Genomic DNA, 27,516 nt, shown 5'->3' on the forward strand with positions numbered 1-27,516 from the left:
AAACTCTGACACAGGATTTCTTACTGAACATCAGTGTGTGAGGAGTTTAGATAGTAGCTGTTCATAGTGGGATGAAATGAGCCATTACTGTACTTTAAGTTGACTATACAGTTACAGCCCTCTTTGTTCCACACTTACATTTGTACTATAGTTCTCACGAGCTTGGCACTAACACTGTCAGGGGTTCAATTCCCATGTTAAAAAATGCATGCATCCATGGTATTGTAAGACAGTTTGTATTATGATATAATAACAATATAATAATAATTTGTTAGTCTTTCAAGTAGTCCCCGAAATACAAATACATTTACAGCTAAGCGAACTCCAACCTTCATATGAAAAAGCTGTACAGTCGGTCCCGACTCTCCAACCGTACCAGCTCATGCAAAATGAGTTTTTACAAATTCAAACATTGCCTCCATAATACAAAGATGTTCCCAATTCACAGTGAAGCTGTTTTATACATGTTTACGTAAATGCCTGCCCTCAACTCTGTGATTAACTCAGCTTTGTTTTCATCTAAAGCTCCAATCCAGAGTTCCTTTGACAATTTAAAGTACATTCACATCAATTGTTGAAGAGTTGGACTTTTGCATGGAAAGGTTTTGCACCTCTATATATCTATATAATAACCAAAATACAGGTCTGTTCCAAACTTGGTTGAAAAAACTTGGTTGATCCAGTGCACACCAGAAGAGACACTTTTTATTAATAAACTACAAAGTGAGCAAATGTTGCATTTTGCAGGTCTGTTCCACACCTGATCAGCATCAGGTGTGCATATAAAAAGGTAGGCAGGTGGGTTTAAAACAGACATGTGACCAAAGCAATTCATATGACCACACCAAATATCTTCATATTCAAAATGGGTAAACTCTTTGTGGCCTACAATACAAATAATCCAGTTCCACATCCAAGGAGAGCATCCAACACATAGTACACACATAGTTTTCTCTCTATATGAACATGGGTAACTATATTACTCTATTTGATATTTTCTAATACACTGATTACAGAAAAAACAATTCGAACTTGCCATCTGATATGAAAGGATGAACCATTACATGTTATAGCAAAATATACACTTACATCATAGAACAATAGAAAAAAAAAATACATAGAAAAAATATCATTTAAAAAATCTCAGAAAAATATTAATAAAAATTGCATGAAAGATAACAGACAATTATATGGACATATGACCAAAGGATTTTATGTGGCCACACCAAATATCTTCATATTCAAAATGGATAAAGTCTTTGTATCCTACAATAAAAATAATCCAGTTCTACATCCAAGAAGAGCATCCAACAAATAGTTCACAAATATTGTTTGTATATTCTGTATAAAATATATACAAACATATAACTCTTCTATTTGACACTTTCAAATACATTGATTAGAGAAAAAACATGTTAATTGGAACTTGCCTTCTGATATGAAAAGATGAACCATTACGTATTATATTGAAATATCTGTTTATAACAATATAAAAAATGACATAGAAATTGCACAGAAAAATCTCATAAAAAATATTTAGAAAAAATGTCAGAAACGATATCAGACAAAAAAAAGATAAAAAAGATACTATATTATATGTAAATATATCACACTTAAACAGCTATTATCATACCTTTACCTTTTAGAAACTTGGTAAGGGGGGGATCATTCAGGATGACTACATTCTGACACAAAGGTGACCCTACTCTTTTTTGGCTTCTGAGAAGGATGTAGTGACTATTCCCTGTTCACTTTTTAGCTTCATCAATTAATTTCTCATTACATGACCCTCTTCTGTTCTTTCATTTCACTGGCTTTAAGTTTTAAATCTTAATATCTTATTTCAGTGTTTGAAAACACAATTACTGCACATATAAAATATAAAAATAAGGTTGAGCTTTTCCATAGTGTCAGTCTTGTATGAAAATGTCAGTGAATCACTTTCAGAGTGAAAATCCACTGACTCAACAACATGGGCTTCAAAGGCAAAGCTTCTCAATTAAAGACTTAAAGATGTGTTGATATACGACTGTCTCTGCTGCCATGTTTCATCATCATACTCCGTACAGTTTCTCATTTCTTCAGCTTAAGTTCAGCTCTTTGGAAAGGTAAGGGTCCCGCTCACAGAAGACAGCGATCATATTTGAACTGGCTTCTGTTCCTTTCCTTCGCACCATGTCGATCACTTCTCGTGCTTTGTCTGGCCTGGCTTTTGTTCTGGCCGACTCCATTTCTTCATCATTTATTACCATCCGTCGCAGAAGTTCATCCAGCAAATTGTCTAGAACGGGTTCAGACACTCGCTTGATAAACTCTGGTCGAGCTGAGTCCAGCCTCTCCTCTGCTGAGAGACTCGGAGCCCTTGGCAGATTTTCCCTACCTGGACAAGGACCTGGAAGTTAAGTTGGAAGAGGAATTTTATTCAATAACCAGAAATCACTCAAAATGTTGATTTTCTAAAGGGATGAACTGTCTGTGTCCACTTGGCTAAATTCCTACTTATCTGATAGAGCGCATTGAGTTTCTCACATTATCTCTGAAAGCTCCAAAGTTAACTTTGGTGAACCACAAGGTTCTGTGCTAGGACCTTTGCTTTTCTCTTTATTACATGCATGGCAAAACCTTCCATAGCCATGGTATTAAACCTCATTGTTACGCAGACGATACCCAAATCTACCTGCCCATTAAGCCTAATGACCGTTCACAACTCGCACACTTAGAAGTATGCCTATCTGCTGTCAAAAAATGGATGTTATCTAACTTCCTGCAGCTAAATGCCAACAAAACTGAGATGCTAGTTGTTGGCCCAAAAACACAACGGCCCCTTGTTGTGGATGTAAAGTTTGGGGACGGCTTAATTACCCAGAGTCCCACAGTTAAAAATCTTGGCGTTGCATTCGACCCGGCTCTCACATTCGACTCTCACATTGAGGATATCACAAAGATAGCACTTTTCCACCTTCAAAAATCTGTTCCTGATGTTTGTCCTATATTATTCTGTTCTATGGTTAATTGTTGGTCAGTTAGATCTACTAGGCTCATTCTCTGTTCAGTCCTTTGAGACATACATGTGATAAAGGGCTATATATATAAATAAACAAACTTGAACTTGAACTACTGTTGGGCTGAAATCCATCTAATGCAATGAATGTGTGACACAAGTTGGAAGATACATTCTTCTATATTCCTGTAACGTCACCCATTTGTAAAATTCCCTGAAACTTGCAGGCAATGTGGTGAAAAACTGGTAAACATGTGGATTGTGAATTGAATGCAGCCTGAGTGAAGAATGATCTAACACAGATCATGATGGTCCCAGATCTGTATCAATCACTATGTGCACAAGACCCACACACAAGCATTACTTCACACACTATTCTATTCTATTGTTTCTATTCTATTCTCAACTTCTCTATTCTAACAGACTGAGTGATGCTGGAGGACTAAGGCTTTACCAGTCAGATCAAGCTCATGTTCCCAGACTTGTGTCTTCTCTTGATTTTGGACCATCAGAGTCACTTCCTCTGTGCTCGTATTCAGGAGAATCTCAAATGTTGGGTGGTAATTTGGTCCATAATTTAGATAAAATGGTGCACGCTGAAAAAAAGGAGAAATAACGTTGTTGTAGTAACAATAATAATGTTTGTGTTTTGCATTTAAAACAACTGAATCTATATTCAGCATGTAGCCATATATATTTTTATAATATCCAAAGTTAACCGAAGAAACTGATTTCATGAATTGTGTTTTTCAGCACTAACAGAGACATTTTGAAGGCACCAGAAGTTGTATTTGACACACTCACCTTAGGCTGGACTTTATACCCCTCAGGATCACAGTGGAGACTGTAACTTTGGTCTTTGGTGAGATGACAGTAGGAAGGAGTCTGGATATACTTATCATCATTTTCTTGTTGCCCTCTCACCTTCAGTGGTATCAGAACATTTATATTAGAGGGTTTATGCTCATATATAACACATCACATACATACACTGCTTATACAACAGTGTGAACAGTATGAACAGTTATTCTAAAAAGCATGTGTCAGGATCATAAAAAGATGTAGTTATATATGCCACCATACATAACTGTACAGCAGCAGTCCAAAATAAACCTAAAAACTAAACAACTCAGAAATACGTTCTCCCATCATGTGTTATCATAAATTAATTTGCATTCCAGAAGGGGATTTTGGTAACATGAAAAATTGCTGCAAAGAGGTGAAAATTTAAAGTTACATTTCGACAACAATATGTTTATTTCCTTTTATTATGTTCAGACTGGATTTATAGAGAATAATTCTTACCACACCGTGACAAATTTTGATAGCAGGTATAGAGGAGTGAAGTGTCTCACTGACTGATCAACCTGAATTTAGCTTTTCATGAAAACGCTGCTGTGATTACATAAAAAAAAAAAAAAGTGTGGACTGATGGTAAATTATTATGCGACAGGGAGCTTTACCTCCTGGACAGGAACGTTGTTTGGCAGCAGAAACAAGTTGAGTTTTCGTCTCTGCTTTCTGCCTGGTGGTTTGAGGAACAGCAGAACTTGGCCACAGATTGGCTTGGTGAAAGTCAGAAACCTCTTAATGTAATCCCACACTAGGCCAAAGGCAGAGAGGTGGGGGACTTTCACACCCACATGAGTTTCTGTAATCTCCAGTGGCTGGAGGATGCTCATTCCATCATCAGTGATGTGGACAACAGACAGGCTTTCAGGAAGCGGTGCTGTGAATACACAGAGACATCCAAGATTTAGTTTCACTGGTGTCAACCCGTTACAATTTCATGTTATGTCCATGTCAGTAACTCTAGGTCTTTTTCATTAAAAAGGAAATAATGTTCAACAATAATCACTTCATAATCTTCACTGAATAATGTGCCTACCAGGGTGGATTTCACAGTGTGGGAGGTGGAGCTGACGGACAGAGTCCTGAGGACACTGGATGCTGAACAGCAGGCCTGCAGGCGTCTTGCCAGCTGATTGGAGGAGGCTCTCGTCCCACTGGACGGTCCTGTACAGCACCTCCCCCTCCTGAGCCATAGTAAACACCAGACCAGTCAAAGTACACCGGAACACACCTGAACCAGGGGACTTGAACCTGTAGGACACACAATGGTTAAAGGAACAATACAGCAAATTTTGGGGCGCTTGTCCCCATGGTCAACTTAAGTGATGAGAACACAGACACCAAAATCATCCATGTGTTCCTGGTAGGTCATTCACTCCGGCACTCGATGCTAACACTGTAGCACACACTATGTTGAGTGATAGTAGGCTCCATGCTAACACTTTAGCATACACTATATTGAGTGATAGTAGCCCACTAGCTTTATTCAAAGTAAGAAGACTGACCTTTTAGAAATAAAGTTGTTAACGGTTGCTGCTACAAATTCTCATTTTCTCGATTTTGAGATAAAACTACTGCTAGCATGGAGTAGGTAACGATCTACTGGGGACACATGGGTGATTTTGGTGTCTATGTTCTCACCACTTAACAGTAAGTTGACCAATGGGACAATCTCCGAAGATTTTGTGTATTCCTCTAACAATATTAGAAAGAAACAACCATGATGTTAGCTCTAAACCAGGAATGTAGTAGGAGGTTAAACCCACCTAAAGTCAGGTTGCCCACCTTTCTATTTGCAGAGTCGAGTTCACCACTTTTCAGGCTGATGAAATTCATAGTATGCACATAAGTAAATAGTATCAAACTGATGTTAGGCTATATAAGATTGGGCTGATTTAAGGAAAATTTAATAGTATAAATTAATTGTATTGTGGAAATAGAGCCTTTTTTTTTTTTTAAATTGGTGATTGCTTGCCTTTTGCGACCATAATATACCAACCTTTTTGTCTACCACTACATCACTGGTCTAAATTATAAAGCAATGTAGGCAATGATGTAATGCAGTGCTAAAAAAAGTGGGTAAACTATGATCTCCAAGTGGTGATCACCATATGGCAAACAGCACCATTATGACAAATCAAAAAGAGTTAAGCATTAATAAAGGTTTTTTCTCTTAAAAGACCCATCTATCTTACACCAGTTTGATACCCTTTACAGTACTATGATGTATACTATGCATTTTATATCAGCCTGAAAAGGTGGTAAACTATTTCTGCAAATAAAAAGGTGGGTAAACTGAGTTGAGGAGGAGCTTACCCTCCACTACATCCCTACACTATTAATGTATTAATCAATGTTCTATATAACTGCTATTTGACCACGCAGGTCAATAAATTTATATATTATATATTTTAGAATGATAGCTTGATAATCAGGAAAGCACGGGAAATAATCTTTTGTCATTTTATGATTCAAGATTCAAAGGCTTTGTTTGTCACATGCTCATCCACATGTGCAGTAAAATGGTCTGGCATAAAACCCTCATGACTGTGCTAAAAATTAAAGTCAAAATTTAATAAATATATCCTAATCTAAATAAAATTAAATATACAAATAAAAAAATACAGAAAGAGCATTTATATTTATATAAGAAATAAGATAAAATAAGAGTAAGAGTAATTACGACAGAAATAGAAATAGCAATGGTGTGCAAATAGCAATAGCACTATATACATGTGGAGTATGAGAGTATGACTATGATATGATTACCTGTATAAAGTGTTTGCAGCTTCTGTGAACAGTTCAGGTGTAAAGTTTGTTTGGGCCTATAAAGCAGAAAGGTACTAAATTAGTTGTTTTTTCTAGAGATACACACTTGCAGTGGTGTGCTATAAAGCAACCATAAATACTCACCTTATCCATATTCAACTCAAGTACATTGGACAGAGTCAGAGATCCACCATAAATGCTGAACACTGGGTACAGAGGCTCAGTGAAAGTGGTGTGGAAGGTGTGAAGGAGAGTCTTCTTGTCAGAGGAAAGCCAGTAGAATGACAAGATGCCAGCCGGCCAGTCCAGATACACTCCTAGTCTACTGGATCTGGCCAGGAATGCCTTGACGTCAGGTATAAAAGTCTCTCTACGTTTGTGTCGGAAAGAGTAACCATTATACACAAAAATGGTGAAACACCAGGCCTTGTTATTTAATCTAATGTCCACATCCCTCCGCCCTTTCCTCTCAATACTCTTATATGCCAGTCCAATAGACATAAATCCTTGCCACTCCACCTCCCAGTAGCAGCGCCCAGTCAGACCCTCTCTACACAGTACCTGCCACTCCTCATCAAATCTCTCTGGGTGATCAGAATATGGCTGCTTTTTGTTTATATACGCCACTCTCCTGTTCACCTTCGAAAGGACAAGGTGTTCATTTGCTGTGTTGGGGTCCAGTGTGAGTTTACAGGCATCTGTAAAGAAATAGGTAATAATTTATCATCACTTATGCCAGTTTAACAGTCTAGTTAAACAATTGGGTGGATAAAGGAGCTCAGTGAATTACATCTTCAGTAGCTTACACTTGTTCAGTAGCTGTGGGTTTACCCAGTGCTCCTCGTCTTGGTCCACACTGAGGCAGAGGAACAGACAGTGAGACAGTGATTTCAGCTTGGATGAAGAGCAGTCTGAGAAGCAGCTCATTTCAATCATTTTACTCATTGAAGGCACTCCGTTTGCAGGTACAAAGAATAAACAATATGGAGCCACTACAGCAAAGGCTTTTTACGTGTTGTTTTCACTGGTTATCTCCTGCAAGTTGTTTTCTTTGTAATTTATTCAGTGATGGTTAAAAACTGTGATGGTTAAAAAATGTGAATCAAAGCTGTTGTTGTGTTCATCCTAACCTAATCAAATTTGTTTTGCTTGGCTTGCTCCAGTGACGTCTGGTCATTATGTAGTATGCAGTAGCTTGTTACTTCTCTAGGCTAGCTAGTTTAAGTTTCATTGCCTCCCTCGCCGCTGCATGTTCTGTTCGGGCAGGAAAAAAGCTTTCAAATGCCGTTTAACAAACACTAACGGTTTATTCTGAAATTGAGGTCCTTCCTGACCAGAAATCAGAGCATGTCCTGTCCGCAACCCCACAACACTTACTCCTTTTCTGTATTGACAAACCAAGAGCCAAGAGCCAAGAGCACACACCTATCATTCTAAGCAAGCTATTTGAAGTCAGTAGCGTCAGCTACCCATTATCTTGTAATGTTGGAAGTATATACTTGATAACCTTAATGACTTTTCTCTAACATCCAAATCAGGTTTCTTCAGATATTATGTTTTAGTAAATGCTATGGCATCATGGTAATTTTTTTTAATCATGCAACCTCCCCACCCAACCATCGTCTATGAACTGTAGTGGAAATTACAATTTTTATTCAGGGACTATGAAACAATTTCTCTCTGAAATATCATGACAATAGTCATATCTGCACAGGTATCTGCAGTACTAACTGTACTAACTTGAGTTTTTCCAGTCTACATGTTGGGTCCTCCAGTCTTTCTGACAGCAGCTTCACTCCTGAGTCTCCTGGGTGATTGTAGCTCAGATCCAGCTCTCTCAGATGGGAGGGGTTGGAGCTCAGAGCCGAGGACAGAGAAGCACAGCCTTCCTCTGTGATTCCACAGCCTGACAGCCTGCTCAGAAAAGGACAGTTATTAAACAAGCACAGATCCTGTAGAGGCCCATGGCGCATGTGTTCAATTTAATAAAATTCAATGCGATGCACTGACACATTTGGACATGGTTATTGGTTAAATTCCTTAATTCCACTAACGTTACTTAAAGCTGCACTAAGCAAATTTCCAACCACTAGAGGATGACAGAAACTCCAACACATTTGTAAATAAAGCACAGCAAAACTACTGGGCTACGGAAGCCCTTAAGGACAAACCGTGCATAAAGGAGACCGGTACCAGTCTCGCTTTGCCAGATTTTTCTCCTGCTCAGGGTTACATGTTCCACAAATGAAGAGGTAGGTAGCCAGTTTACAACTGGAACAAGTTTACTCGCTCGCTTCATTGATTACGGCATTACGAGATTTCTTTCCAGGGATGGGAGGGGGAGAGCGCTGCTTTCAATCAGCGAGGGAGTTTTAAAAAAAGGAAAAGCTACTGCTCGGTCCAAACATGACAACAAGCTTTAGAAAAGAGGTGAAAACAACAACACAGCTGGCCCGACTGTGCGGCTATTTGTTTATATCATTACGTCTCATGGAAATCTCCACATAGCACACGTTAGTTTCAAGATTGGTTATAGGGTCTGAAATCGCTTATTGCAGGTTTAAATACCACAAGGTAATAATGTTGCCTACCGTTATAGTTTGTAGGGCAGCAGAGGATGTGTTATCAAGTCACTGTTTACAAATACAGTTACTAACACATGCAAGTTTGGAGTTAAAGTTTCACTTTAGATTTCACAACAGGACGCTCTGTTGGATTGAGTACTATTGCAGTGAATTGTTGGTATGTCATTTTTACTGCAGACAGATATTGTACAATATTTGATCATGCTGAATTTGTTATCTAATACCAGGATGTGTATTAGTACCTCAGTATCTCCAGCCTACATTTAGGACTTCCCAGTCCAACAGAGAGCAGCTTCACTCCTAAATCCTGCAGGTGGTTGTGACTTAGATCGAGCTCTCTCAGGTGGGAATTTGAGCTGAGAACTGAGGCAAACACTTGACAGCATTTACTTCTCAGGAGACAACCAGACATCCTAAAATAAAGACAAAAATTAATAATAAAGAATATGTAAAGACAATTGTGATGATTGTCCCATCACCAAAGACACTTACTTACCTGAATTCCACCAGTTTACAGTCTGGACTGCTCAAAACAGAAGGGATAATAACCAATTGGCTCTCATCATTGTCATCGTCATATTTTTCTTTCTTTTCCACCTTTTCAGAATAATAACCAGTGAAATCATACTGGTAATTATAAGGGCAGTATGTCAAGTCCAGCGCTCTCAGGGACAATTGTTTTGATTGAAGGACAGAGGCCAGTGCGTGACAATGCTCAACATCTAGAGCAAACCCAGATAATCTGTGGAAACATGAAGGCATATCATTCATAAACAGAGCTGTAGTGCAAGTCTATCAGATGTTCTGATGTGCTGGGATGATGAGGATTAACTGCATTAAGTTAAACATAACATACTCTAGTTGAGAATATCTACAGTATGTTTAATCTCCATAAGTGAAGGTCTGGAGAAACAGTTCAGACTTTGATCTACCACTGACCTCAGTGTCTCCAGTTTACAGTCAGGATTTCTCAGTGCATCAAAGAGACGGCGAGGGAGAGGAAGGTTGCAGTGAGCAACACACTGCAGACACAGCTCTCTCAGAGATGAGTCCGTCGATTGAAGAATGGAGACTAGTACATCAAGGCATTCATTTTGTACATACTCATTCTTCAGTCTGTAAAAGTAGAAAAAGTCAGGAGAATTACAATAATTTTGGTTATGAGAAGGGAAACCTTTGTGTTTTGTAACTTTACAATAATTAATTCAAAGTGACATTAGGGATTACTTCATTTTACACTCAAAACACAATTTATGTGATTGTGATCATTTGGTTTCAATACTATGGGTCACTAACAGTAATATTCATTTTCAGTGATCAGTCTAAGAAAGATGCACTAAAACCTTAAGGTGTCTCACTTTATATGATGTTCCAGTTTTGCTGAATGCTTTGAAGGGACCAAATATAAGAACCTGTGTGCTAACAACTCCACTGGATTGGTCGGTGGGGGTTCACACCTGAATACTGCATGTTTGGTTACCTTCTACACAACAAATGACGCTAGCACTAAACTTTGGACTTCAGTGTCACTTTTTCTCAGACTCCCTCTTTAAACAAGACAATCTGACCAAAATCATTTTGAAAAATGTGCAAAAATACAGATAATTACAAACAGTGGGCAAATACTTTTTCACTGCACAGTAGATGTTAAGGGAATACCATATAAAAGCTGGTATCAGAGTTGACTCAGCATTTGCCACGTACCTGTCATGGCGTTCTTGTTCAGGTGTTACAAATGTGCTACAAACCAGAATTCAAGTAGGCCTACTGTCTTTTCTAAGGTGTTACTTACGCTGCTCGTTTGCAGTTCTTTATTGGCAGGAGAAGCTTCTCAGTCCCCACAGATGGTGTACGACAGTTTGTCAGATCAAGTTCATCAATCACTTCTTCTGACATCAGCAGCATGGTGGACAGAACTGAACAGTCAATGGGTGAGAGAATTACTCCTGACTTAAGAAACATTTGGATTTCATTCTGGACTCTGTGTTCTTTCAGCTCATACTTGCAGAGGAAAAGATTCATGCACCTCTCAGGTGGGATGTTCCCTGCGTTAAAATTCCGAAGGTATCTCTTCATCTCCTCCACAGTCTCTGAGCTGTTCTCTGTCTGTGGCAGTAAACCTTGTAACATAGCCTGATTGGACTCCAGTGTGATGCCAAGTAAGAAGCAAAGAAACAGGTCCAAGTGACCATTCTCACTCTGTAAGGCTTTATCCACGACCCTCTTCAGCAGGTCATGCAAGGCCAGATCAGTAGGGTCAACCTCCAGAAAAGACTTCAAAGTGCTGACGTTCTTGGTCACACAGCAGTGGAACATGTAAACAGCAGCAAGGAACTCCTGAAAGCTGAGGTGCACAAAGCTGAACATCTTCTTCTGGTACAGCCCGTACTCTTGCTTCAGGATTTCTGAGCAAAATCCACAAAACACTGAAGCTTTGTCAACATCAATGCCACATTGCCTAAGGTCCTCTTCAAGGAATAAGATGTTCCCTTTCTCCAGTTGTTCAAATGCCAACTTGGACAGTTTAAAAAGCATGGCATAATTCCTTGATTCAAACGCCTCTTTTTCCCTCTTTTTCAGTCATGTCACCTGGCCTATTCTCCTCATATTTCTTTGTTGTTCGTTGTGTTTGAATTAGTAAGTAATAAATGTACAACTCTGTCACCGTTGTGATCATTCTACTCTTCTGGTCGCTCCATCCTTTCTTAAAAACCTCAGCGGTGATCCAGCAGAAGATTGGTATATGGCTCATGAAATAAAAGCTTACCATCCCTTTGAGACAAGATATGACTTCTTTGGCCTGGTTAGCATCACCGAATCTCTTCATGAAGAACTCTTCCTTCTGTTGGTCAGTGAACCCTTGCACTTCTGTCATCTGGTCAATGTATTGAGGAGGAATCTGATTGGCTGCTGCAGGTCGGGAAGTTATCCAGAGGAGAGCATTGGGAAGTAGGTTCCCCTTGATGAGGTTTGTCAGCAACACATCCACTGTCGATGTCTGATCTATATCACTCACTCTCTTGCTATCAGCAAAATCCAGTGGAAACCTACTTTCGTCCAAACCATCAAAGATGAACAGAATTTTCTTGTTACCAAGTTTCTGTGGTTCTTGAATCTGTTTCAGTTCAGGGTAGAAGTGAAGTAGAAGTTGGATCAGACTGTACTCTCCCTCTTTGAGCATGTTCAGCTCTCTAAAAGGAAGCACAAAGATGAAATCAATGTGCTGGTTGGATTTTCCTTCTGCCCAGTGAAGGGAGAAGTTCTGGACAGCAACTGTCTTTCCAATTCCAGCAATGCCCTTTGTCATCACTTTTTTGATGGACCTTTCTTTGCCAGGTGGGAGTTTGGGGTTGAAGATATCAAGGCAGTCGATCTGTTGATTCCACATACTTCTAATCCAGTTTAGTGAATGTGATGAATTCTCATCTGGGAGTTTAAACTGATGGAGAATCTCATGTGAATTGCAACCATATTCATCAATCTCTTGAGTAATGTAGAGTCTTGTGTAGATCTCTTCAAGTCGAGATCGACTGGCTGCTGTACCTTCATATATACATGTCAACTTTTCCCTCACATGGGCTTTAAGCTCCTCTTGAACATTCTCCATGATGTCAGCCACTGGAAAAAAGCAAAGTTCTCCTCATTACAGTGTTTCTTTAACAGCTGTTATTAACCAATAATATACATGGTTTCTGCACTTCCATCATCACATTCTCTAAGTATTTCTTTATTGTTAAAGAGAATGAATAGTAGCATTCCTAACCGATTTTTACCATGGAATGTTTCAGGTAAAGAGGCTATTTTTCACATAGGAGGAACTATCCTATCCTTTCAAGTGAGTTAATCTGTCTATTTTGTCTCCTCATTCATTTATTACACATGGCCTGCATCCATTATCATCTTGGTGCTGCTCTTATCTTTACTCAAGAAGCATACCTACCATTTTGCAAACACACACACGTGTGCGAACACACAGACACAAACACAAAAAACACAAAAACATATAAATTCCATACAATACAGAGTCTTGAGTTTCAGGTTCTGAGGAACTCCTTGTGAGCTAAAGGTTCTCCATGGAACCTTTTTTAATTGAAAGGTTCTCCTTGAAGAACCTCTAGTTTTTATTAATTATGTAAAAATAATATTAATAATAACAATAATGATAAACCAAAAATACAAAAAAATGTTAGGCTCTGTGGGTGATTCACCCCATTAAGTCATGAGAGTTGTTAAAGTCACATGACAGTCATGAACGAGTCGTTAAGAATCGATTTTATGGATTTTGTTTCTATTTATTTTTACTACCTGGATGACTGCAATGAATCTACACAATAATAATATACATTATTTGTATTAGTAAATGAATTTAAATGAATGCAGTTGGTGCCAGGGAAGTTCCATATTGTCTACCTTGAGATGATTTTCAGTCACTCATGAAATCAATCAACCTAATGCTTTTGTGCTGATATTTGTACAGTATCTTTCTGAAAATCTATTATAGGATTTATTATAGGATTATTATTTATTATAGTTCTTTTTTTTTTATAAGGATTTATAACGAGGTACCTGACAGCGTGGCTTGTCCATTCCATTTGCCTCGTGACTATGATTTGAATATTTACACATTCAGTAAAGTTTGTTCTAAGTTTCTGAATGACTGAATTGAGTTTAAAAAGAAAAGAGGTGTTATCACCAGTTGCCCTAGCTGTTGGTCCTGGTTCCATTGGGACTAGAGCCTAGTCTACCATAGTGGGTTAGTGGCCATTGCTGCTGCTCGTAGTAAATTTATTTGTATTCATTTGTATAGCTTGGTATGTATTGTACGTATTGAGGTTAATACGGTTCCTGTTGTGTGCATTTGTAGGACTGTTCATGTGTGATGGTCACTGCTGTAGCCTACAGTTGCTTATGTTTGCTTTAGCTGGTGTTCACTGTAGCTTCTGTTAGCTCAGCCTATTCCTCCAGAATAAGGTTGTCTGTGAACCTGTGGTACAGATACATTAATGGAGCATTTATGAATATTGGGCTGAAACTTGAACAGCTGTTGTACTCAAGGAACTGTATTTTATTTTGGATAATCCAACTTGCCTCTTTATGACACTAGTGTTTTCAAATTAACTTGTTGTGAATAATCTTTTTTTTTTTTTTTATATAATTCTGTCTGGCTGATTTCCTTGAAGAGGTCCAGCACCTGCTCAGTTTTTGTACTAGGAGTTACAGTTAATTCGTAGTAATGCAGCCTACATAGCTGTGGTCTGTGGGGGTGCGACCCCCACTGGTATCTAGATTTCATGAGCACCACCTCACAACTGTAACCAAAATTTTCTAGAGCCGCCCAGTATGTAAAGAATGGGTGGACTCATTGATAAAAAACAAATTCATATGAAATATTGTTAAGAAAACAATAATGTTAATAATGTAACTAATTTACAATGACAACGAGAGTAATTAATGAGATACTTTTGTCAACTGTTACATTACATATAACTATCTTCCCTTGGGCATTGTATTGGGTGTGTGTACGTGTGTGCCTGTATGTTTTAGTGTGTGTATACAAGTACGTGTAATGCATAGGAAAGTGTGTGTGTGTGCGTGTGTGTGTGTGTGTGTGTTGGGGGGGGGGGGGGGAAGAGAGGCGGGTTAGGGTTATTGAATCTACAGGAGAGAAATAAGACAATTGTTCATACGAATAGAGAAGAGAGAAATGCACTATATCTACATTTAGCAAGTGTTGTAAGTGGCCCCACACTTACAATGACAATAGGTTTCTTAATATCACAATTTGTAGTTTTCCCAGCCACACTAATTGAATAGACAAACACTGCAAATTAGCTTATGCTATAAATGTTATGATATGTGACACTTTCACGACTCACATCCGTGTTTTATGCAGCAGTCTCGTTGGGCCGTTATTTTGAAAAGAAAATGCGCTTCAGTGACAAAACCCGGAAACTAAATTGTGGCCTGCTTCACGAAACGGCAGAAGCTCAGTTTATAAATATGTATATTTCAAAATCAAATGAGCTTTCAAGAGCAAAACTACAAACAGCAACAAAACGTTCTTATATTTTCGATGGGAACTGAATACTGAAGTATTTGAGGAAAAAACACTTGGGACCGAACACTAATAAAAACAGTGACGAGTAGGAGAGATAGGCTATGACCAAAGTTAAGAGCGGTAGGCTAGGCATGCACTTACTTAAGGCTCCAGAGTAGTTTTCTGTATTTCCATCCGTTGTAGGCTACAGTGGAGAAGTTAGCTATAGTTATGCTATGAAAAAAGACGCTTTAACTCCGTAAATCTTCTCAATGAAAACACGAGGCCCAGTTCGTCTCTGTTATCTCCTTCAGTGTCGACTTTTGACCTGTGCGTGACAAGCTCGCTGTAATATGATTCAACCCCGCTGGTTTACAGTAGAGTCAGACAGAAGTATTGGCTAGTGACGTGACGACGCTGCAGCCATTTGCTGCTTCACGTGCTGTCGGAAATATCGCAATTCAGAGTGGAGCGCACGTGAACGTCTCCACGGAGCGGTAACCTGTGCTGCCTTCAAGTGCTCCTCATACGCTGATAGTACCACATGGAGTTAAATCTGGTTCCAAAAGTCATAAAAACAAGTAGTCGCAGATTCAAGTGCTTTTGGTTGGAGATAAAAACATAACATAACAAAAGTATTACAGTATTTTATGACAGTTATTTTATTTAAAAAATTGAGTCCCAAGATCCCGTGTGTGTGTGTGTGTGTGAGTTCATCCAGGAGACTGAAATGGATCTGGATCATTAGCCTATACACAAAGTGTTGTGAAAGGAACTCACCGTCCTTGTGAATGTGGAACAAATGGAGTCAACTGTGCGTAAATGCATTAAACCAGGAGATAGGCTATTTACAATGTGCTATATATTATATTGTACACATTATATTATATTATATTATATTGTATTATATTATATTATATTATATTATATTATATTGTATTATATTATATTATATTATATTGTATTATATTATATTATATTATATTATATTATATTATATTGTATTATATTATATTATATTATATTATATTATATTATAGCGGATTGTAGTGTATTACATCCTATAACCCATTGTAATCTAATTTTACATATTTAAAAAGATGTTGGCTCGGCGCTCCAGCAGTTGAATTTCTAAAGCAAGTTTGCGCTTTTCAAGCTCCATTTCTCCTTTTCCACTCGCAACTTCTCCGTCTCCATCTCCACTCCCAATATTCCTTTCTCCGTTCAAATCTGGTGGAGATCCTGACTTGGTCTCTTCGTTGCTTGGGGTTTAGGTGAGGGGCTGCTGTGTCGGCCTGAGTCTGTGTCGCTGTCCTTGGTGCTGAAAGCGGGCTGGTGGGATTAGTAGGGGGGTCACCGGCGTCTGTAATGGATTCATGCATTAATTATCATTCAGCATAGGCCTACCAAAAGGCCACTTTAGTGACTTGTGTCCACGAGACTGCCGCCACCAGTTTGGGAATCCTGTAAGAGGTCTTTGCATTTTTTCTTGACCTCCTCTGTCCTGCACCCTGCTCTCCATTCAGCACAGTGGTGGACAGCTGCAGCAGGCCTAATGTATCTCCATCCCGCCTGGCATGTACTTACTGTATGATTGAATAATTACATCATCTTTCTTGTTTCTGTATCACTATAGCTCATTATTTATTTTTTTTGGTTCTGTGTCCATTTTTAATATTCACGTAATCTAATCTGCCTACCTGCCACAAAGCCATACTACATTATACAGTACTGCATTCTTAGCTACTAGTTGAGTGAATCTAAGCTTTTCTTCCTTCATATACCTCATATCCCCCAGATACAATGAGCAGAAAAGGCTTGATTGCCCTGAAAGTAAAGTCTTACCTGAACAGTGGATGAAACCTGGAAGTCGTTCATGGGAAAGTCCTTCTCACTCATGGTTTCTCCTCTTGATTTGACACAAATATCGACCATAAGCCAGCTACAGTGTTACATTTAAATTATGAATTCAGTTACTTATCTTAATTGGAGAAACTGATGATTATCCATTGAAAATAATCCATCAAATAAAATAGTCATAGTGATTCCTATTTGGACCATTGCATGTGGGTTTCCATGCAGATTGCATACTTCACGGATGAGCAGAAGTTCAATCAGAGAGGAAACTAATCGGTGAATCAGGGGTAGAAATCTACTGTTTAGAGAGCTGAACATTAATGACTGGAATCGATGCAACATGTGATCTGCATGGAAACACATGGAAAGGTCCAAATAGGAATCACTTACTGTTAAAATGATGGACTATTTCCATAGAAGCTCATCAGTTTGTCCAATTAAAATACATGTTCAAGACTTGGAATTTACATTATTGACTTAATATTGTAAGTGAATTGCTGTGTGTTCTTCATACTTGATATTTGTGTCAAATCCCCCAGATTGCTGGTGTTTAATGAAGAGCAGAAACCCCCTGAGTGAGAAGGACTTTCCCATGAATGACTTCCAGGTTTCATCCACTGTTCAGCTAAGACTTTACTTTCAGGGATCATTTCTATAGTTTCTGACTGGAGAAATGTGTTGTTGTTTTTTTTTTTCCGGTCTCTCCCTGCAGCGTGCTCTCTCAGCATCGGTTGTGTCCGAGTCGGGACCTCTCGTTGGCTCTCCCTCTCCACCAGCCTCCTCCTCTCTCTCCTCATTTTTTTTTTTTTTTTTTTTTTGAAATAATCAGCTATAGGCCGCTTCGTCTTTGGAACACGGTAACAGCTAAATGGATCGGGAGATGGATTGGCAGGGAGAGTGCAGACCGACTGTAGCCAGTGAAGGAGAAAAAGTACTACTCCACTACTCCACAAGCTCCATTTATTGATATTTTTCTTGTTCTTTTTTGTGCAGGACATTCAATTAGCAGCAGATACTAACATGCCAAAAAACAGCCAAACATGATCACCCAATCGCTATATCCTCCTCAACATCAGACAGACCTGCCAGGAGAGCTGAATGATGTCAAAGCAACTAGAGGCCACCATCTCTCCTCTGTTTTCTACAACACAAGCAATGTAAAACAGTTTAGTGCAAATAGGTGATTTCATATGCAAATTAACCACCAGGCACCAACTGAATAGAGCTAAGCGAAGGGAGACTCAATGACGAAACAGTCTCTTTTAGGCTATGACACAATGTTGTGGAAAAATGCCCTGTATATGTATATGGATATGGATGGTTTATTTATAAGCAAGCAAATAACCACTGCATTGAATTACACTACACTATTAAGCTAAGGTTTCAGTACCTGTCTAAGTAGCAGGTTGGTGTCTACACAAACTCGGTGAAGGTATAAAATTCAAATAAAAGAATAATGCGCAAAGGTATCAATATGCTTTTCTGTCAAATGCCTATGAGTATGTGAGTTGTCACTGTAGGGTGTGGCGTAAGTAGTTATTGATGGTGTCTGATATCAATACAATTTAGTTAGCTTCAATGAGAACTGTCAGCTGTTGTGTATGGACTTGGCAAGGTGTCACTAAACACAGGGAGTTGTAATATGTGTAAGTGTATGGGTGTTGTATAAAGTGTCATGTAGTGGAATGTAGTGGACTGGACTGTGTGATGCATGAATGATGATGCCCAGTGGACAATGATCGTGTGTGTGTGTGTGTGTGTGTGTGTGTGTGTGTGTGTGTGTCGGCGCACACGTGGACATGCATGTGCGGACTTGGTAATACATGCCAGTGTGTATTTATGTCTGCTCATGTACATGTGCATATATGTGGGTACAACTGCTTATGTATATATCATATACTGTATATGTATGTTTTTTTGTCTTTGAATTAGATCATATTAATTTTCCTTTGTCCAAAATCTAAAATCTAAAAATTAAACAGCCACATCATTATGGAGGACCACAGGTGTCGCGGAAATAGTAATAAAGCATTTCATTAATTAATAACTAATTGTACAATAAAAATAGGCATTAATAAATGTGTTTACAAATTAATTTATGAATCTATGAATAAATAGACTAAATTACAAAGTAATTCATTATTTGATATGTTAATGGGCAACAAAAAGATGAATTATAAAATTTACAATTGAAATATTAATCCATCAAAAATAGTTTAAATTAAAAAGGGATTTACAAAAACAACCATAAACCAGTCAATAAGTACATCATTTAAAAATGCATTTATGAATTCATAAATAAATAATGGGATTTAAAAATCTATTTGAAAATGCAGTTTAAAAAGAGAAATAAATAACTGGCAATTTCCTTTCCCATTATTAATGCCTATTTTTATTGTACAATTAGTTAATTAATTAATTAAATGCTTTATTACTATTTCTGTGACACTTGAGGTCCTCCATATTTCAGAGCAGACACGTCAATTTGGTTTGATGGGTCACTTGATATTTCTGTGCATACTGTACATCTCACCAGAGGGCCAAGAGCAGAGACTGGTGGATATGTCAATGAAAGCAGGACAGGCCCAACAGCTGCTGTGTGTTGAGCACAGGAGCGTGAGCACCTGTTGTTGAACAGATGCTAATGATATCAGGCATAGTCAAATCATACAGGTGATTGATGGCACACTGTCCAGATTTGCAACCCTAGGTCAGTAATGGGGAGGTTTGTTGATGTTGTTCAACTCTGACTCTACTGGTTGTGGGGACTGGGCAGAACTGCCATGGTTTAAAGGGACACTAAGTAAGATTTTTACTGTCCCATAAATGAGCATCATATAACTGCGTGGGCGAGGTTGATAGGGATTGTTGATCAATACCAATGACTCGATTACAGGGTTAGGGTTAGGGTTAGATTTCTGGCTTTCAAAACTCACTTTCCAGCATTGATTTGGAATAAAAAACTCCCCACTCAGTTTCAAGACACTCCCATTTCTTTTTTGGTAGAAGATAAATTCTATTGATGTTGTCGTACTTCCGACTTGTTGTCAATAAAGGTTATATAGACTTCTTAATGCCACTTTAAAGAAAAAAATGAACTTTAGCACACCTAAAAGTCTTTTGGTGACAGGTGCATCGTACAAAAGCCAAAGAGGCAGTTACCGAAAAAGACATATAATCCCGCACACGGTCTACACTTGGATGATGCTTTACTGCAACGTTTCGGTCATAGGACCTTAATCAGGCCTGTGCTGGATTATATTCTTTTTCAGTTAATGCCACTTTAACATCTAATAAACTCATAAATCTCAAGCAGAATGCAAACAAATATCAAATACAACCTTGCTAAACATTGTTGTGTGAGAAACATGGCCATTAGCCCTAACTCAGTCACTCTGCACCTACTATTAATGATATTTGACTATGGCTGGTATTAACGATACCAGTCATATTCAAATCACACTGACAACGGATTACACACTGCCTAGATCTGTGGCTGAACACACTCCCTAAGTGGCTGTGGGTGTTTGACAGCAGGATGATTTTTCTCTGAAAAGAAAGCCAAGTACAGGTAACAACAATACTTATCTATTCATTAAGTTGAATTGATTAGGGTTTTCTTGGACTAGCTTGCAGTCAGTTGTGGTTTAAATAACCCATGAACAAAGATACATTTCACTCTGTAAACGCATTAAATCTGTTCTACTGAACTTAAAGCTTATCAGTGCAGTTTCAATTCCAATATTTCTCTGTGGAAACATGAATCAGGTGTGTAAACCATTGCCTTTTTAAATGTGAACGTTTTTATGTTATTTCAATATCTGTTATGGCTTGTTTTGTTTTCATTTATTCTCTCACTGTGACCATTGGAATTTCACAATATATGGGACTGATGGGGATTTCTCCTGAGGAGGCAGCAGGGAGGGAGTTTGGGGACAACATCATCAAAATGTATGTTATGTTAAATTTATCTCTTTTTTTTTTACCTCATATCTACATGCATTTCACCCATGTCAGACTCCTGAAAACAATTTCCAACTGTTCTTTCTCCCTCAGCACAGAGACAATTTGTCCTCCTGCAGGTCAAATTATCTCTAAATAAAATAAGTCTTCAATCAACAATGGACTTCCGTGATGTCAACTCATCTTCCTTCAACTCATCCACTCCTAGTCAATGGGAGCTGCAGTGGTATGAATGCTGGCATTGGCCAACCTGCCTGCATGTCTACCTGACATCAGAGGTCAGTAAAAATCTGACAAATCTACCTTTTGGCAAGGTAGAGAGTATTTTAATTTTTTAGTCATTTAAAGGCACAGTTATTTCATTGACCACAAGATGTCCTGTATTGCATGAGCAGACATCCATCATAACATTTGGTTGTATAGGAGACAACTGGTATAGTTATTGTTGGTTTCGGGTTGTGTGAAAATTAGCCAATATACAAGATTAAAGCAATATTCCACTTAAGTTTTAACATGGGGGTTATGGCACGTGAGATGTATGTAGATGGTTTACTGAGGGAGTCGAGGATGGAGGGATGAAACAACGGTTGAGGGAGGAGGGATGAATCAGGGGTCGAGATGAAGGGATGAATCGAGGGGGTCGGATGAGCTGGGGTCAATGGATAGCTCGAGGAACCAGGGAATTGAGACTCAGGGTGGGGGCACTGTCTCGCTGATGGGGGGGTCTTCTTGGCTCCATCATCTCCCCCTGCGGCTCCTGTACTGAGAGAGAAGAGCAAGGGGGTTGGGGGGGAGGGATGAGAGAGGCGTGGTCTTGTTCCCAAACTTTAGTTATAATAATAATAATAACTTCATTTGAAAATCGTAGTAGTGGGATTTGTTTTTGAACGTGTTAAATGTCAGTTTTCAGGTTGTTTCCGTGGCTTCGTTCAAATGAATGGGAAGTAAAAATCCAAGGCGTTTTCAAGGCGGTCAAGAGCCAAATAACCCCCATGTTAAAACTAAGTGGAATATTGCTTTAATGCTGGGTAGCAGCTAGGTTATGTTTGGGTATGGTTATTGAAATTGAAAAAGTCATTTTCAGTGAAGCTTGTTAGTTTTATCTGCTGAGTGATCGTTTTTGATGATAATTCGGGATTGTGTCCATTGACATTTCTTTACAACAGTATTTGTCACGCAATTTTAGATCTTTTAGATGCTGACCTTACACTAGACGATATTTGAAGTGATGTCACAGTTTTAGACAAATGATGTCACAGTTTTAGACAAATTTTCAAAGTCGGACCAATCACAGTTCTTGTAGTCTTGCATTGTCCTATGTGCAGTTACATTTTTGGAAAGGGGCATGCAAGTGAAGGCGGGCTACAAAGGTTGAAATGCCTGTGGTAGTCACAGGCATTTCATACATGCACAATTCAACAAGGACCTAATAAAAATCCTACACTCAGTGACTTCAGCAGATCAAGTATAAAAAAAAAAGTATAACTCATTGGAGCCAGGCCACATCAGGACAGGGGAAGAATAATAAATAACAATAATGATCAATTAAGAATGCATATAATATATTCCTATTGTGTAGATGCTGTGCAATCAATATTTATGAATATGCTGTTCTCTCACTGGGCAGCTCCATATTTGACATTTTGATAACATCACACATTGAAGTCTAAATGGTTTTGGAGTTGTTCTTTATCATTCAAATGTATAAATGTGTTAAATTGAGTAGTATTTTCTTTTATAGGATAAGGCTGGTGTTTTTTAATGCATTTCTTACAGTCAACAAATCAGCTAATCCTATGAAAATAACAAAATCAGCAATGAATTTCTTTTGCTGCTGTCTCGTCCATGTAGCCGATGCCCAATAAAGCTATGTCCCAGTAGCCATAGAACTCCATAATATTAAAAAAATTATTAAAAACATGTCACAGAGCCATGCCGTTGCTCTGGGCAACATATTTCATCATCGCGATGCACCGGGCCAGCCGTTTTTTTCCACAAACAACTTAATAAGCCGGCTGTAAACACGTTTGTTATCTCAGGAAAATAGTCCCCGGCGTAATGAAGAATTTGTTCCCATTTAAATATGATTTGGTAATAACTACAACAGCCTGACTTTTCGTGGTAACAGCGATTTTTAAAAAATTGAAACTATGTCTTTGTGAGCTGCATTTCAAGGTTTTTAGCTTACAATTGAAGCCAATGACTTCTGGGTTGAAGGCTAAAAACGGTATGTGGGAAGTCAGAAAGTAATGACAGTAGAGCAAACGCATTGTTGATTTTGGTATTTTCATAGGATTTGTTGACATGTATTTATAAACACCACCTTTAAGTTACAGCCTTTTAGTATTTTGAAAATTCTGTTGATTTGAAAGTCATCTACAATGGGTTATAGTTGCCCTTAAAATATTACAATAAGGAAAATAATCATTTTTACACAATACACAGGAAAGGCATTGTCAAGGTTTTCAACTATTTAACTAGAATCTCAACAAGACTTGACATCAATAAATTATTTCCATAGGTAATTACATAGCAGATACCGTACAGCTATCCTGCAGAACTACAGTTTGTAGTTGGCCACTGAACTGCTCCATTGAAACAAAAGGGGGCTATGAGGCAATATGATGAATTGACTTTTTCATTACTGTTGTAATTCCAGATGATTAACTCTTTCCTGGGTCTGGTCACCAACTGCTGGTTCCTGAAGCTGGTGACTGGAGGATCTCTGGTCCAGGTAACAAGACGTTAAAGAAGTATTTCATTTCGGTTACATATTCGAGTAAGGAGAGTTCAAAAGTAGATGGAGGGGACATGCTGTACCATATTCAATTATTGCACAAGCTGGGATTAATTCCTTTACAATTCAGGAAGTTTTCATCAAAGCTCAAATGTTGAATAACACTGAATGAGACTTTATCATTTGGAAATCAATTTAGAGTTTCTATTTACATTATGAACTGATTGAATTGACAGGGAATTGCAGAGGCCTGGTGTTACCAGACCCGGTTCCACAGGATTTGGGGGCATTCAGTGATGTAGTTCACACACATATACACACCCCACAGACCACACAATCAGTTCCACCACACATTATGTTTCTTTGTTTGCTTTTTCTTAATTTCCCTTTATGCTCAGAAGTGTCCTACGTTCCAAAAATAACACGGTTACACATAGGCTAAGCAAATGAATACCAATTATTTGCATATTGGCCATGGATCATTTTTCAGTTTGCTCTTCGCACCCCAGCTCTTTTAGAGTGTTTGCTATGCTTTGATCCTGAACTGGTAACACTTTAGAATAAGGTTGTCCTAACAAATAGTTTTCAGGCCTTAGTTAAATGTTAGTTCAACAGTAGGTAATGCATTAACTAATATTGTACTAACACTTAACTAATGTTTAAACAACACTTAAGTAAGGTATGAATAAATGTATTCATGACTTAGTTAAGTGATAATAATAATAATAATTTATATTAGGACAACTTTATTGTAAATTGTTGAACTGAAACATAATTTTCTATTTTTGATACTGTATGTATCATAAATTAGGTCATTCTAGATGGGTATATGAGGTATATAGCTCTATATTGGAGCAGTTTGTGGATGAAGTGCCATGCACAAGTTGGTGAGGGAGAGCATTACTGCTTGTTCACACCTCCAGGCACTCAAGACAGAAGTCATTTTCTATGACCATTGACCAGAGACACGCTGTCCTATTTTGACCATGGTCTTTTTCCCACGGTGCAGCTGAGGGCATCACAAGGGAAATTCAGGTCAGTCAGTCAGGCAGTGACGCTTAGTGAGATGATAGGCTTCGTCAGATGGCCTCTAGAGGGCGTCTTTGACTGTGAGATGCAGTGTTTCCCATACAGAGGTATAGAAGTGTATCTAAATCAATCTCTGATGTGTGCATCTCGTCATGTTTGTCATTTGGAGATGCGCAGACCAGCAGCATTGTACTCAATCCACAGAGTCTGCTGCTGTGAAAACAAACGTGAAACTTAACATTCCACAATTTGCTCCAAACTCGCCTGTGTTAGTAACTGATTTGTAGACTGTAACATGTCTTCTGCTGCCCTACAAACTTTAACGGTAGGTAACGTTATTATCTTGAGGTATTGAAGTAACATTAGCGGAATTAGGTAATTGAACCGTGTCACAGTGCTTCAGTGCGTAGAATTGAACACACGCACCGTGGGTCTGTACAGGATCTGTGCTTGTTGTTTTCTCATTTGTTTGTGATTACATTTTGGCCATTGCTATATGTCCCAGCTATGGCTGGAACACCACAGTAGCAGGATGATGTGGTTGCTAGCAGTCTGAATGCATTTATTCTCTCACTTTGACCATCGATATCTCTCAGTTAATGTGGGAGATTCAAACCCACAACAGGTCACAAGCCCACTTTTCCAACCTTTAGGCTAACCTTTGACTCCATCGTTCCCTTTCCCAGATCAATCAGGAGATGTTGTCCATCAACCTGGCCATCATGGAGGTCATCTACTGCCTCCTGTCTCCTCTATTGGTCCTCAACATCATCGTCTTTGTCAACCAAACTATTCTGAGGTGCAGCTGGTACATCTATGGTTTAGTTAACATTGGCCGTCCCTTTTTCCAAAGCTGCATCTGTGTGGAGCGTTATCTGGCAGTGGTCCACCCTGTGGTCTTCCTTAGGTACGATCTCCTGCCTACCTGCAGCAACAGTACAGTAAATACACTGTAAATATAGATTAAACGTGCTATGTGTAGCATTTTACAGTACATAAATCATAACCACATGAATTTTGAGACATTATTATAATTACCATAAATAAACAAGATCATCCCCAAGAAGACTGGCTCATATTGTCTGCCACCAGGTCGGATTTGGAGGGAAATCTTGATTGCTTTACGGCACAAAACAGGAACCATTTTTACTTTGCAGCTATACAAATGTATTGCAGTTCCACTATTCTAACTGCATAGTTTCAGCTTGACATTACCTTACCTGGTCAGAATATGTATTGGCTGTTATCAAGGGCTGTTATGGACTCTTATCCTTCCTCTGGCTCTTCGCCTATTCATGCCAAACTCTAATCTCTGTTACAATAACACATCAAAAATAATGAGCATCAAACATTATGTTGCTGTCTTAATGCATACGGAGCTCTCTGTAGATGACACAACCCTGGTATGGCACTAACATTGAATATGTGTTGCAGGTATAAACCTCTAAGGTACCGGGTGGCATGTTCTGCACTGGTTTGGTTGGCAACTCTTATCTTAGCCATCCTGTATGGTTTAAATCCATGCATTGAATTCACTGCCACCATCTTCATCATCGTCCTAATCACTGACGTCTTCTGCTGCATCTCCATTCTGCTGGTACTTCGGAGAGATGGTCCTGGAGAGGGAATGAAGGACAGGAACAAAGACAGAAAGAATGGAGGGAAGACAATGAAGGACCGTGCCTCCCAGACAGTTCTGATCATCCTGGCAATATTTGCAATCAACTACATTCCTGTGATCATGGGCGCTGTTGCATATTACATTGGCATTTCTTCTTGGTCATATGACTGTGTCGTGATGAGCCTCACGTTCTCGTTCTGTTTGCTGGGAAGTTTCACTCAGCCTCTGCTGTACCTCCACAAGGCTGGAAAACTACCCTGTTGTTGAGGGAAGAAAAGGGGATTTTCATTTCATTTACACTCTATGGGCCCTATCTTACGTCATTTTCACGCCCAGAGCCCACGTTGTTTAAATAGCAAATGTACTTGCACCCATCTTTGTGCCCATGGGCGTGTTGGTCTTAAAATGAGGTGTGGTCAGGCGCATTGTTGGCGCATTGCTATCTTGAGGCAGCGGAAAGCGATTGCGCCATTGACAAACAAAAACCTGGTCTAAAGTCTGGCGCAGTATTTTACTGCTATTTAAAGGGCGCATTATTCAGATAGTAAGATGCATCTCTCTCTCTCTCTCTCGCCAGCAAAAAGTCATGAAAATAAACTGCTAAATAATCTTACCTTCACCTGACGCACATACACATCGCCATCGTGCACGAGCAGATCCGTTTCCGCAACAGAAAACCGTTCGTTTCTCCAACTTGCTGAATCCGCCATTTAAATAGCAATGCGCCAAGGTGCAAGCGCACCTGGCTCTTAAAGGGTAACTTCGGTATTTTTCAACCTGGACCCTATTTTCCCAACTGCGGGTGTCTAAGTAACTAATGGGGACAACGATTTTTGAAATTGGTCCACTATTGAGCGAGATCGCTTCAGCCGGCAGCCGCAAAACGGGCTGCAATGTAATCCGACGGGGCAAATGAACCGTCAATGTACGTCCACTAAAAGTGCTTGTTTTTGCCACTGACAGGCTCAGATTGTTATTATAAGTGTCTGACAACATTATGGAAAGGACTCTATACAGAAATGAAACGTACGTCCTTACCTTTAGCCAGAGCCGTTCTGCCTTTAG

At 38.9% G+C, this 27,516-nt stretch overlaps 2 protein-coding genes across 2 annotated transcripts; one reads left to right on the forward strand and one right to left on the reverse strand.

Annotated features, from left to right (window-relative positions):
* Positions 1-279: 279 nt before the first annotated feature.
* Positions 280-15,582, reverse strand: LOC139658527 (NACHT, LRR and PYD domains-containing protein 12-like). Its single transcript, XM_071536654.1, is given in 15 exon segments — positions 280-2,392; positions 3,456-3,597; positions 3,806-3,925; positions 4,465-4,730; positions 4,890-5,104; positions 6,623-6,678; positions 6,767-7,320; positions 7,429-7,478; positions 8,363-8,536; positions 9,450-9,620; positions 9,704-9,949; positions 10,147-10,323; positions 11,000-11,775; positions 11,777-12,825; positions 15,407-15,582. Coding segments are annotated over 15 exon segments (4,308 nt in total). The 5' UTR covers positions 15,408-15,582; the 3' UTR covers positions 280-2,081.
* An 8,141-nt stretch (positions 15,583-23,723) lies between these two features.
* LOC139658528 (uracil nucleotide/cysteinyl leukotriene receptor-like) lies at positions 23,724-26,718 on the forward strand. The gene is made up of 3 exons (XM_071536655.1): positions 23,724-23,798; positions 25,517-25,737; positions 26,265-26,718. The coding sequence occupies exons 1-3, from the start codon at positions 23,724-23,726 to the stop codon at positions 26,716-26,718; spliced, it is 750 nt and encodes a 249-aa protein (XP_071392756.1).
* Positions 26,719-27,516: the final 798 nt, after the last annotated feature.

This window comes from Centroberyx affinis, unplaced genomic scaffold, assembly GCF_046629955.1.
Source record: "Centroberyx affinis isolate AG114_WGS23_722 - 3 ecotype Tasmania unplaced genomic scaffold, CSIRO-AGI_Caff_v1 ptg002923l_1, whole genome shotgun sequence".
NCBI lineage: Eukaryota > Metazoa > Chordata > Actinopteri > Beryciformes > Berycidae > Centroberyx > Centroberyx affinis.